Consider the following 13891-nt stretch of genomic DNA (forward strand, 5'->3'; position numbering starts at 1 on the left):
AAATAGAACAACAACCTCCTTATGACTAGGAAAAATCGGTTGTTGCCCAGTGATTGCATTGGATTTATTTTGCAGTCCAATTACAAGTATTTGCATCAACTGTTTTTGATCTCAAGGCAGTCAAACAGTTCTTCGACTCAGAATGACTGCTTGATTCAACTGATTATACTCTCATTATACTCCTATATTCATTCATATATACTTTCCCCCACAATCCCTATCTGGTCATAGCACATAGCTGCCCCTCGCTGAGCTTGGTTCTGCCAGCGGTTTCTTTCTGTTAAAAGGGAGTTTTTCCTTCCCACTGTTGCCAAGTGCTTGCTCAAAGGGGGTGGTTTGATTGTTGGAGTTTTCTCTCTGCTATTGTAGCTGTAGAGGTTACTCCTGTTGTGATTTGGTGGCAGATACATAAATTAAAATGAATTAAATTGAATATTAAGTGCCTGTGCCATTTTGCAGTTACATTGTCATCCTGATGAAACTACGTCCCATTTTGTGGAGGAATCTTTGAATTCCCGTATAACATCTATGAGGTTCTAAGGGGTTGCCACGGTGATGCAATCTCAGACTGGACTCTGACTGTAAGCAGTTAATAAGCATTTCTGTGAATCTAGAAGCAACCGATTTATGATTTTCACAAATTTATCAGTTTTTTGCCAACTTCAGTCCATTCAATCCCAAACTGTTAGCAGACGTTTTCCTTCTTCTTGACTTGTTATTGCTATTTTGATACATCAAAGTCATTTTGAAGGCAGCAATTGACTGCAAGAGGTCACAGACCTGGTTCCTTTGAAGCAACCATTTCAAAGGCAATGGGATCGCCAGTCGTCCCACAGTCTACAGACATTATTTTTGCTAATGCGGTAGTAAAGCTACTTTCAGCTGGGGCTCACCACAGCAGGTAGCTCCGCATTTTTGATTTTTTTATGCCAGATGCCCTATCTGATGAAACCCATTCAGAAGACCTTACATGAGTTTTTTCAGATAGTTGAAACAAACGTCCAATGAGGGCCCTAAGTTGGAGTTCTCAGTGGAATAGATGTTTCCCTTTTATACAAATTGCTGTCATTTAGACATCCATGTTTAAGTTCACACACAGGTGTCCTACGTAGCAGTTTTAATAGATGAAACTCAACAGCAAGAGACAGCAAAAATCTGCAGAATGTTGGAAAAACAAAAGCAGTTGTCCACGGGCGCCACCTAGATTGCTAGTTTTGTGGTCACACTAGGGCTTCAATAAACACAACACAGCACAGATTAAAGCTACATGAAGATGTGTCTAAGAAGACAGTTGCAGCTCAGAAGGGACACACTCTACCAGTTTGTTTCTTAAACACAACCACGACACAAGCTATTTTAAGTAAAGATATGCCCAAACGCCTGCAATATCGTAGTTTGCATTTAACTCAAAATCCCAGCACACCTTGCAAAACTATTTATATTGATACGGATGCCTAGTTTCGGTTTTGCTCCGACTGCTATCATGCAAAAAGTTCATTTAAATATTGTTTGTGTCAAGATCTGGGTTTATCTGCTTTAAGCATGCATAGAGTGGCACCCTACTTTAAACAAGGACACTCCGTCCCTCCTCAAAAATAATTCAGGCCTACCCACTTGTGCATGAGCTCTTGCCCTCCAAATATTCAAGCACAATTTAACTCAGCATTCATTAGCTTAACTTTTACGGCATTAGTCTTTATTCCATATTTTATGTCTTAGACCTGCAAGATCAAGCTGCAAAGCACCGTTTCCAACCACACAGCTACATTTCATGTTATGTTAGAGACTTAGGATAAGATTTTAGGTTGTATTTTGGATAAACATATAAAAACTGAGGTATGACTGCAACAAAGAACAGAATATGCGACCTAGAATATATATATTTTTTAAAAAGAGTTCAGAAAGAGTAAAAATGAAACTGGTGCAAAACACAGAATTAAATGGTGACAAGGAAAGAACAGATATAAACCAGGAAACCGTGCGAGTATGAAATGAATTATACCAATAATGAAATTTAAGTTAAATTGTTAAATAAGTCGGCATTTTATTAAAAATGAAGGAAGACACTAGGCTTAAAATCGGAATATAATGACCTCTGAAAGCGAGAAAAACGTCATTATTTCAAAGTAAAAGTCGCACCACTGACGTCATTCTGTGTGGCAGATATTTTATGAAATTTAAAATAAAGTTTTAAATAAATATATTCTAGATATATTTTAAATACGGTGACTGAGATAAACACTGAATATTAGATGAATAAACTTTGTTTATTTGAACGCCAATAACTAATATGACTATTTAGTGAACTGAAGGGATTTTTATGCCTTTAAAACCAAAAGTCAGCACTTTCAGTGTTTTACAGAGTGACCCAGATGTATCAGTCTGTGTCCAGAGAAAGGTCCACAATCTGAAGCCTAATTTAGCATCGACAGGTAAACTGGAAGCAAAAGTTACTCACCCATAACTCAACTAGCTACTACAGCAAACTAATGCACTTTTTTATTTTTAATTTAAAAAAATGGTCTCTGTCACGTTGAGCATTTAAGCACAGTTAAATTCATAAAGTAGTTCCCACAAGAAAGATGAAACCATGGAAACTATGTGAGCCAACCTACAGTATGGTGTTTTGGCCTGTGCTGTAAAAAGCCTACAAGTCACTACGAATGCAAATATATTGTCATCATAATATAAGAAACCGAGCGGCTGATGTGTTTGCTACCTTTAATTTGTTTTTCTTTCTTCTATGTACGTGACTTCTCAACAGCGTGAGAGGAATTAGTTGAGCAGCTGTAGCTCGCTGTGGTCACACTGCCCTCAGCGGAAGACCGTCAGCAGGACTAATAGGATTGGATCTTTACTTATTCAGCTCCTCATGCATGCACTCTACAAACACAGACATGTTCAGCAGCTTCATTCACGATCTACACAGGTAAGCTTATAAGCAAGAGCAGGTTAGTCTGTGAGAGAGTAATTCAGCCTCTCTGCTCTTTCAGGCGCTCTGCCAGTGTTGTTGGCATAATGCGGAAATCTGCCCTCACTTCTAATGGGTTTTTTCTCTCACTTTATTATGCCTTTTTCTCTTCGTCCCACCTCACATCATTTCTTTGACACCCTCTGGTGTTTTCAATATTTCCATTTTAACGAGCTCATCCATCTCAGAAAGCAACTTGACATCTTGCGGAAAATTGGCGATCTGCTCCTAAACGTATATGCTGTACATCATTAACAGAGTGCAAAACATTACTGCATTATTGATCTGCTCCAAGGTCAACTGCTAATCAGAAAAAAACACAGCTCAGACAGCTGCTTCACACGCTGACTGACACTGTTGTCACTCTGCAACCAACTGTTTCTAATCACACTCTTCAGTATCTGTTGTGCAGAAGAAAAGGCGTGATCTGTAGCTATACAATACTAACATGACAACAAACCATGTAAACACAAAGTCACAGACAAAGTTCAGATCTTCATATTTGGGTGAAGCACAACCAAAACTGAGAGAGGACAATGATCCACAGCCCAAAAAAATGTATGGATTATATATAAATTATTTTATGACCCACATTCAAACCTTTAAGTCGGAGGATGTTATAACTGATTACTAGCTTTAAAATCCAGGAAGATTCAGACATTTTTATTAGCCAATTCACTGCTCCTGTGTTCTTGTGTTAGGAAAAATATCTTAACTCAAAATAGTCAACTTGCACACACTAAACACTTATCTCACAGATATAGAGCAGAATCTGGCTAAGCCTTTAAATCGAAGCTTTAAGTTTTACCAGTAGTCCTCCAAAGCACTTTAATGCATTCCATTTTATAATAAACAAACAAACACAAAACCTACAAACTGAGCCTTAAATTTCTTAAGTCATCACAATGTTAGGCAGGTTAATGTGAGTGGGGCCAGAAGATCAGACACATTTATATAGGGACTCATGTGTTTATTTAACCTCTTAAGACCCAACGCCCCCTGATACGGGGGCAAAAGGCAGGAGATCAGTTAGGCTTGGGGCTTAAGAGGTTAAGCGAGCAGGTGCCATCTTTGGGTCCGCTCCTCTCTAATACGTCCAAGCGTTTCGACCATGTGCTCCAGAAAGCATGAAGGCAACTTCTGGCTGCACGAACAATAGCTAGTTTGCTTTTCTGTGTTTGGCTCAATGACATGAAAAAAAATCAAAAAGAAAACAGTGTGAACAAATCAGAAACAGTACGAAGGGTGTGAAATCTGTTACACAAATAACGGCGCCTCTGCTGTGCAGGCCGTCCGTGCAGTGTCAAATTCTGCATGTGGATTTCATGGAGTTCATGAAAGACAGCACATACTTAGCCAGCTGACAAAATTTATGTCACTTAGATATATGTGCGCAAATGCACAGATGCAGAACCCCTCTCTCTCTTTACATGGGATGTCACACTTTGGTACCAAGTCGATGCTAAAACTCCAAAATCACAGCAGGACTTTTCATAACATAGATGCTACAGGTGGCAAGAGATCTACATGGAGATGTTTGAGTTTGAGTTGCCTGATCAGGAATTTAACAACTTCATGTTTTTTAAAAGAATTCAAAGCGTTTCATCTCATAATGGCTTTTAATTTTTTTCATTTGTATTCCAGTTTTTTCCTTGGTACCTGTTATTTCCTTCCTGTCTAAGCTCTACAGAAAGAGTTTAAAAGCAGCAGCTTTGTCACCACCAGAGGTACTGTAGCCATACCCTGGATCCTCGAAACAACAAGGTCTGGACACAAACTAGGCCATGGGCCTACTTCTGATGAGTCCCCACTTGACAAGAGTATCAATGTGTATCTGTGGCTTCAGGTCCCAGGACAGCTAATTACTTTCTGTTTTGAGTCCTTAGCTGTAAAAAAACAAAACAAAACAAATAAAAAAACAAAAATTGTTCTATATTGCTGTCCAAAAGTTTCTTGCAGCTGTAAAGAAGGTCAGGGCAAGCCCATTAACATCATCAGACAGACTGCTCTCATTGTTTTAGCTGAATGAACTCAGTTTTAATGAGAATCAGACCTCATCTCCATTCAGCAGAACAGCTTTATCAGAGTCTTAACAGCTCCAGATGGGCTTGTTTGGCTTGCCAATTTCAATCATTCTGTAACCCTAATTTCACCTTAACCTGAATCTTATTTTTAATATGTCACTGATCTCAATTACATGGTAAAACAAAGCCATCAGCAATTGTTTTTAAGCAGAGGATGGACAGGTGAAAGACGAAAAACAGCTGTTTTAAGATGGATTAACACATAACAGCACCCCGTGGATATAAACATGTTGATGCCTGGGCTTTTGAGATGCAGCCCTGGCACTGCCATCTTCCTTGGGGGTTCTGACTCACCCCAGGTAAAACTTGTTCATTTATTAAAGACGTGCCAGAGCCTGGAAACACAGTTTTGCTATGAACATGTTTAAATTGATGTACCTAGTAAGCTGACTTAATAAAGAGGATAAAAGTCATTGAGGCAATATAATGGACAAGTTGTTTAAACTATGGGAACCATTTTACAATAGAATCATATTAATCGTTTTAAACATTACACGTCCTGTGAGGTGCGAGTTTACTGCTTCTAAAGGATTCAAGAGAGAGTAAGTAGCAGCCAGGTGCTGCTAATCAGATTCATTTAAATAACTGATCATCAGAAAGTGCGAGCAACTCTGTAAAGGCAGAAATTTTGGCAGTTTGCTGGTCCCGAGCATTCAGTTCAGGTGTGTATTAACACAATTACAAAATCTTTCCAGTTATGGTCATCACAACAACTTCAGACCATGCAACATTCAGATAAACGACGAAAAACCCAAGAGCTACATCTTACAGCCCAGTTACCATGTGAAATTTGTGACAGGAAAATAAGAAAAAGACTGAACAAATACGGCTTGTTTGGAAGAGCTCCCAGAAGAAAGCCTCTTCTCTCTGAAAAGAACACGGCAGCACAGCTCAGGCTTGCAAAGTTGCATCAAGACTTCTGTGGAGACGTCTGACCATAATGCACAGCACGACATTTGGCAAAAACCCAACACAGCTTATCTGAACAAACTCCTCACACCAGCTGTCAGCACGGTGGTGGAGGGCTGATGATTTGGACTTTGTCTTGCTGCCACCAACTCCTCTGTCTTCAAAGTATTCTAATCTGTTGTTAATCTATGTTGGCCAAAACTGCATCACGCAACATCCAAGCACAGCGGCAAATCTACAGCACAATGAATGAAAAGGAAAAAAGAATCAAGTCGCTGTAATGACCCAGTCAATGTCCAGACCTCAACCTTATTAAAGGCTCTGGCAGGATTTCAGGAGAGCTGTGCATAAACGAACAACAACAAATTTCAATGAATTGAAGCAGCATTGTGAAGAAGAGTGGGACGAAATTCTCTGATTTTTGGTTAGCATCCTCTGCTAATAGAAAGGCAGCATAGTATAACAGATAATAGTTTTCTTTGCCTTTAGATAAGAAAAATTTCACAACAACATTTTTAGTAAATATGCTAACATTTCAAGAAATATGCTATTAGCCTTATTGCTGATGATTACTGCAGAGCTGTAAATATGAGGAAGGTCAGAAAAGCAAAGCAAATCACAATCTCAGGCTCTTGGCATTTGCTCTATAACAGTAAACGACAAATTATAAAGTTAGGGGGGAATTTCCCTTAATGACTATTTATTTATTGTTTTTTTATTAACACTTAGAGAATTTGCCTGATCAGGGCTGTGTGGGTGAGATTTGATTAGCAGTGGCCTTAAAGCAACCCCACACCTGGCATCATCTGTTGATTCAAGTATCATTAAATTCTGATTGGTGTATATTATAAAAAATGTTCACAGTTCAGATGAAATGTGCCAGCTTCAAACCACTTGAATTTTAAATTAACCAGGACCTAGAACATGACTTCATTAAAAGGTATCGCGCCTGTAATTCCCTACCTGGAAAGAGCAATCTCAGCCTTTTGCCGGGCGATATCTGCTGCCTTCTGCGCTCCCTCCACGGCTCGGTCCACCTTCTCCCTGATCTTACTGGCTCGGAGGGGGATCAGGTTCTTCCTCTTGCCGCTCACCAGGATGTTCTGCTTGTACTTCCCTTCCTCTTTTGTGCCATCAGGAAACGTGGTGCAGCCATAGCCGTGCCGCTTGTTGCTGAGCCACTCCCCTTCGTACTGCAGCCCGTCGGACCGCCGACTCACGCCGAATCCGGTCCGCTTGTCGTTCTTCCACTCCCCGCAGTAGGTCTCTGTTGCTGTGGCGTCCACATCGTCTTCAGCGACTGTCAGCTCTGTGTCTGCATCTCCAAGGCTGGAAAAGGTGAAAGGTTACATTAAAATAGTAAATAATCAATCATGGAAGGATCATAAAATGTTGAAATGAAACAGCCAGAGCCAGACTTCTGTGCCACGGTGACTATATTAAGAATATCTACTACTGCCAGCCATTAGGTTACGAGGTGGCGACTCAACTCAAAATAAGCCGGCTCAATCCAGCATACCTGGAGTTTGACGCCAAGCACTTCCATGTAACATCTAAGCCAGATTAAGAAGCTGAAGTTCATGCGATGAATGAAACTGGCATTAAACTTCTCCTCAGGCACCAGTCCAGTGGACCAACATACTGACCTTTGACCTATAGTCTCCTTTGGAATGCATGCCAATCCATTTAAAGGCACTTAAGAAGAATGGGTGTTTGTTTTTTCCTTGAATCCCTGTCCTCCAAATGAAGGACAGGTCACTTCATAGTACGTCATTCCACTACCCTGCCACAGAGTTGATATCTGACTCACCACGTTGGACTAACCACGTTCCAAAGTCATTCCAGTCACAATCTTTCAAAGCTAGACTTCCTCTTGCGTGAATCAAGAAATGAGACCACAGTAGGTGGTGTTATTTGTATGATTTTTGGTGGATAGACTCATGTTTGATTGACATACTTTTCAAGTAAACATTGCTGTTGAGTTAAAATCCTGCCAGAATTTCTTAGAGTGTTAAATGTCTGACTTTTACAGTACATTTGAACTTTTCAGGGATAAATATATTAGATTGCATAACTAAAACATGACAACGATGATGGGTATCAGTATGATTACAGTGGAACTGGTCAAGGAAGGATCAGTTTTAGTTAACCAACACACTATGCTGGATTTCTAAGGTTTATTTTGGGGCTTTTTGCCTTCATTTGATAGTTAAACAGTGTGGAGTAGACAGGAAAGGGCTGCAGGTTGAACCCAGTCTGCTGCGTTTTAGTCATAAGGCATATGCATACCTGCTCAACCAGTGAGCTAAACTGGTGCCCTAGTATACAGCGTGAAACAGGCTTCAAACTAATGAAAAATTATGTTTGAGAACAAAAGGTTTGGCAGATTGCCCCAAATTTGGATGAAAACTATATGTGCAAAAAGGTCTTTGTGGGTCTTTTATATCTGGTATCCTGCAGCAGCCCAAACCTACCACCTCTATTGTCCACGTGCCATTACCTGATGGTAGAGTTGATATCAGATGCAGCAGAGGACACGGTACTCATGCCAGCTTCACTCCTGAATGAGCTCTGTTTAGACCTCTGGGAGGCCAAAGAGCTCCTGGACTCTGACTTCCTCAGCTTGAGACCTGACAGGATGGATCTTCGAAAAAGCCCGCCCTTCCTTTTCCCCTTCAGCAGCTCAGCCTCGCTGTGCGCCGTCAGCACAAAACCTCCCCGAGACACCGCGGGGCTGCTGCCGCTGCTGCCTGTGCTGCACATGGAGACGCTGGTGGTCAGCGTGCCGGGAAGGGGGGGAGGACCAGGAACCACTGCCCCAGTCCGGTCCAGCAGAGCTGTCCCATTGCTGTGCTCTGAACCGGAGCGGAGAGAGTTTATGGAGGTACGAAGCGGGGAGCGGATAACGGCTGCCATACCGTAAGGGACGCTCTGACGAACTCCGTAGCCATGACGCATCCCGCCAACCCACTGACCCTGAAATGTTCCTGAGGGGGAAAGAAGAAAACACTCATTAGACCTGATCAAGATCACATGGAGATGCATAAACAAATAACAAAATCCCAACCACTGACAACAATCAGTGCTTCATGGCATTAATGAAAGTCATGAAGTGATAATAATTTGCACATAATGATTAATTTGTACACCTTTACTGTGTCGACTGACACTATAGTTCCCACAGCTACAGAGTCAGATACATAATGAATTCAAAAACGGGAAGAAAATGGAGTTCTTTATGGGTTAAATGAGGGATTTCACAAGTGATCATTTCAGTCAGCTGTTACGCAAAATACTTACAGTCGCATTAATTAAAATGTGCCAAAAGGTGCTGCCTAGAAATACCTGTCGTCAACACAAAAGTGTTAAAGTGCAGTTGTTATATGGGTGTAGGGCAGCTCAAGTTAAATCCCCATAGAGTTTGTTGTTAACATAATGTCTGAGACTGAGATCCCCGAGGCCTCATCCACCTGAGACTGTCTAAATAAGGGATTTAACCCCTTAACGCCTAATTTTTGTCCAAACTTACATAAACGATAAATTTTAATCAATACATTGCAAAAAATGTGGGATGTAGCAAATATGATAAAAAGATTAAAACTAATTTAAGCACATTAATATTTAATTGATTGTTTTTAATTGCCTGAATAAATGCTTAATTTTCAAAAACTTTAAATTTAACTTTAAATTTTCTGGCAACAATTTCACAATTCAGGCTTTAAAGGTTAATATCTGTCCCTAAATATGGAGTTCAGAGATATATACGGATGTGATTGCACTAATGGTAATTTAACTTGAAATGCAGCATTATAAACTGAACAAAATAAGTGAAAATAATTATTCTGTAATGAGTCTGAATGACAGACGTGCATGAACAGGAAGTCTTTCTGTAAAACGGTCACAATATACAGGAAGATAAGTAATACCCACAGGATCAGCCACTCAGACTCTTTACAAGAAGAGCAGGTCGGTCCAGACTTTGTGTACAGGGGTAACTGGGATCTAACAATACCCATCAGCAGAAATAAACATGTTTAGGTTTTGGTCTCTAATGTTAATATATCTGCTGATAACAGTGGAACTCAACTAAAGTCAATTAGTAAATAATGGACTGTAACTTAACACTGCTGTCAATTAATTGCTGCCAAGCCAGTGCTCACATTAGCAGGTGTACCCCCTTTACAAATATGTTAACAAACAAAAATAAACAAACAAATGAAAACGAGATGGCGATGGAGGTTTCAATGAAACAATCCAAAAAGCCACAGCATGCTCTCCCAGGAGAGGCCATCTTTTGTATACAGTGTGAAATATTTCCAAAACCTACAGCATATATACATGTAGACTCAAATGTATTAATAATTTCTCATTTATATTTGCCTGTATTTACCCAATTGTCTCCTTAAGAAATTGTAGGAATGAAACTTTAACACCGTCACACATAGAGCAATTATGAATATCCATATGTTTAAGATTATATATATATATATATATATATATATATATATATATATATATATATATATATATATGTCATCAAAATTTGTATCTGTGTGGGAATGTTTTAGACTCACCACCAAATACGAAATGAAGAATTTGAAAAAACACTGCAAGCCTGGCAAAAACCACCCATAGGTGGGAAGGGTTTTTTTTTTTACCAGTAAATAGTAGCTATCAGCATGCACAACATCACAGCTTTCATCCTGCTAGCTGTCTGGCTGGGCTAGCTTCTCTCTGTTTTCTTTCTGCTTTGCTCTGCTGGTATCTTCACCATCGCGCACTCTTGTTTTTGATATTGAAGGAGAGGAGGCGTAAAGAGCAGTGAGGGGTTTGTGACATTAACACAGTGGGTGCTGCAGTTATGTGGTAAGGTGCACTAACCTACGGCTACTGTGACCCTGAGAGAACCATTTGATTTAGCAGAAGACTACTGAAGAGAGAGGGACGTTTCCTGAGGTCAGTAAAAAAAACTCCTTAGCTCCATAGCTCAGCTTGACTTACTCATACCAAATATTAGTATTTATCTATAAAACCTTCTATTCTATGGTCTCTGGACTACTTAGTTCATTTAACCCAAAAATCCACATTTCAAAGTCAAACTAAAGACCTGAAATAACAATATAAAAACACCAAAACTACAATAGTTTCCCAGCAACATTTGAAAATGAAGGCATCTGCTTCTGGTTTTATTTCTCAATAAAGGCAATACAGACATGACCATTAAAGCATCATTAATGAGGAGTTCCTGAATGACTCAATTAATCGTTATACAGATGATAATGAAAATTTACTGGAGAACAGATTTAATCCAGTGATGTTTAGTTCATCTGTGAGTAATGAACACTTACACCACTTGCTGCAAAGTACTGATTTTTTGTACTCTCTGGTATTTAATTTAACTAATTAACTGTGAGTGCAAACGATTGTCTCTCTGTGTTGGCCGTGCGTCAGATTGGCGACCTGTCCATGGTGTACCCGCCTCTCGCCCAGTGGTGGCTGGGATAGGCTCCAGCCCCCTAGCAACCTGCAGTTTGGTGTAATTCATTCTGCACTTCATTCATTGCCAAGCATTTGTAGATTTCACTAGTTCCTCTTTTTTTGTGTTCTCTGTGCTAAGGTGTTGGGAAGCAGTACAGGGGAGTGGCTTCCTTTTGTCACTCCCATTCATTCACACCATGAATCTGCACTGTCCGCATCCCTTGCTACATAACAGTCCCTATATCTCTGTGTTGCAGAAAAGTAGGGCATCTGAGTATGCATATGCATGCATGTTCTGTCATTCCTCTTTCTCTCTCTCACTCTCCACGGAAGTGTGTGTTCCAATAGGAGGCCAAGTAATCCATCCCGCCTGCCCATACCTCTGATGTAACAGCACTCTGATTCATTCTGTAGCGAACGCACTCGCTCAAAACCAAACTACATGACCATATAAGGACTGCAACCACATTCTCTGTCTCCATCACAAACACACACAAACGTTTCCCTAGTGGGCTAAAGTGTCGGTGAAATGGGAAGTGCTGAATGAAGACAATATTATAAGCCAATCGTATTCCAGGACACATGAGAACATGATCACACGAGCACAACAAGCACCCAGACGCCGCTTTCAAAAAAGCCCGTGTGAGCGGTGGTGTTAAATCTGAACCTGCCCCCACGAAGTGCTGCCTCATACCACCACTCACCCCCCCACACACACACACAGACACACACACACAAAAACAAACAGAGGCTGTGTCACAGACAGCTGGCGAGCACATCTGGCAAGGCCTTTGTAATCACATCAGCACACAGCTGTACGACCATATGAAAGGCGGATCAAAGAACACTCGCACACACATGCACAAACGAGCACCTGCGCAGCAGCTTGACGAGATCACCATTTCATTAAATGGCCGCCAGAATGCTCCAAGGCCGGCGCAAGAAGAGCGAGCATCACCTGCGAGTGCGTGTTTGTGCTGACAGAGCAGAACGGAAATAACCCGCCGCTACAACAGGTCACGTTCATTTAAAAAGGCAGTTGTGTAAATTATTTTAAAAAAGAAGCACCAGCCGCATCCAAAAAAGAAAAAACATACAAAATACATTTTTTAAAAGTACGACTATTACACTGATTTTTCATAATGCTGCTCCTGTACACAAATGTACAAAATGTAAAGGAGTAACCGCTCACGGTTAAAAATAAAATTAGAATATGAAGCTGTCGGCTTCACCCACAGGTACTTAAAAACTCATTATACCAACACTTTCATTTATTACCAATCCACTTGAAGATATTTCTAAAAGAAAAAGAAAAAATCAGGGCCAAGCCTTTTGCTAATAACCCTTTAAATAGAAGGCAACAATTTAATGTTTCGTACTTCAATTGTCAGCTTTTGAACTACTGAATTTTTTATAGTCTGGCAAAGTTGACTGTAGTTTTGCATCAACCATACAAATATGACAATAAATGAGTACACTTCCCAAAATAATGACCTATCCCTTTAAATTAACTGTATGAGTAAAATGTGAAAAATGGGACAAGGGTTGTTTCATTTGCTGTTACAGTAAAACCTCCAAATAGGAGGATTTCTTATGTATATACAGTGTACTATAGGTAGTATGTAGTACACTCTGAGGGCCCATTCACTGTGCTGGACAGCTTGTTTCTGAGCTACTAGTGTACTAGTGTCTCTGTGTGCGGATCATTGTTTACAGCACTGCTGTTTACAGTCCAGTTATTATAACAGATAAATATTAAAAATAGCTAACAACAAGCTAAACTGTGAAATAATAATTGAACCACGAAGTAACCGCTTCAGCACCGTCCTGCTAAGCTCAGTGTGTACAATGAGCACAGGAACCCAGAAGAACGTGTAAATGTTTTACATTGTCCTGTATGCCCTACACATTTATGAACATGTATTTATCCCACATTTCTAAACTACTGGATTATTATTAGCTAAATTACATCTAGGTAATTACTTAACTCTGTGATTCATAGACTTAAATACACTAATATTTCTGTAAATACTGAAAAAAGCAGTATAGCACAATACAAGATATCAGCAGCTTTAAAAATGCCTGCTACATCGAATCAGCACCTCTCTATAGCACTAACACAAACACTGAAACATTGAAACCTTCAAGCATGTAGGAGTTATTGAAGGCTGTGTTAACTGCAGCTGGGTGCACCAAAGAAAATGGCAAGTGAGTGTGTAAATGAATAAATATATGTGAAGCAGTATGTGGGTTTGAGCTTTTTCATGACTTCTTGGAAGCGTATACCACCCTCAGTCTGCCTGTCGCTCTCCATGGTGCTGAAAAATACAGCGTAAGGCAGCTGGCAGTGATTTACTGCAATATCACACCTTACAGAGTCTTAACTGAAAGCAAGTGCAGTGGGGTAACTGTACAGGAGTTTTCTGACAGAAGATACACTGGATTGGAT

General features: G+C 40.1%; 1 protein-coding gene across 2 annotated transcripts in view; it reads right to left on the reverse strand.

Annotated features, from left to right (window-relative positions):
- jph3b (junctophilin 3b) overlaps positions 1-13891 on the reverse strand; it is a 54335-nt gene that overhangs the window by 25582 nt on the left and 14862 nt on the right. For both annotated transcript variants that reach the window (XM_040035352.1, XM_040035343.1), the window contains exons 2-3: positions 8465-8951; positions 6928-7293 (exon numbers count right to left, since the gene is read on the reverse strand). In XM_040035352.1, coding sequence (XP_039891286.1) covers positions 6928-7293; positions 8465-8951 — 853 coding nt within the window. The remainder of the gene's footprint in view (positions 1-6927; positions 7294-8464; positions 8952-13891) is intronic.

The sequence above is a fragment of the Simochromis diagramma genome, unplaced genomic scaffold (genome assembly GCF_900408965.1).
Source record: "Simochromis diagramma unplaced genomic scaffold, fSimDia1.1 OVJJ01000333.1, whole genome shotgun sequence".
NCBI lineage: Eukaryota > Metazoa > Chordata > Actinopteri > Cichliformes > Cichlidae > Simochromis > Simochromis diagramma.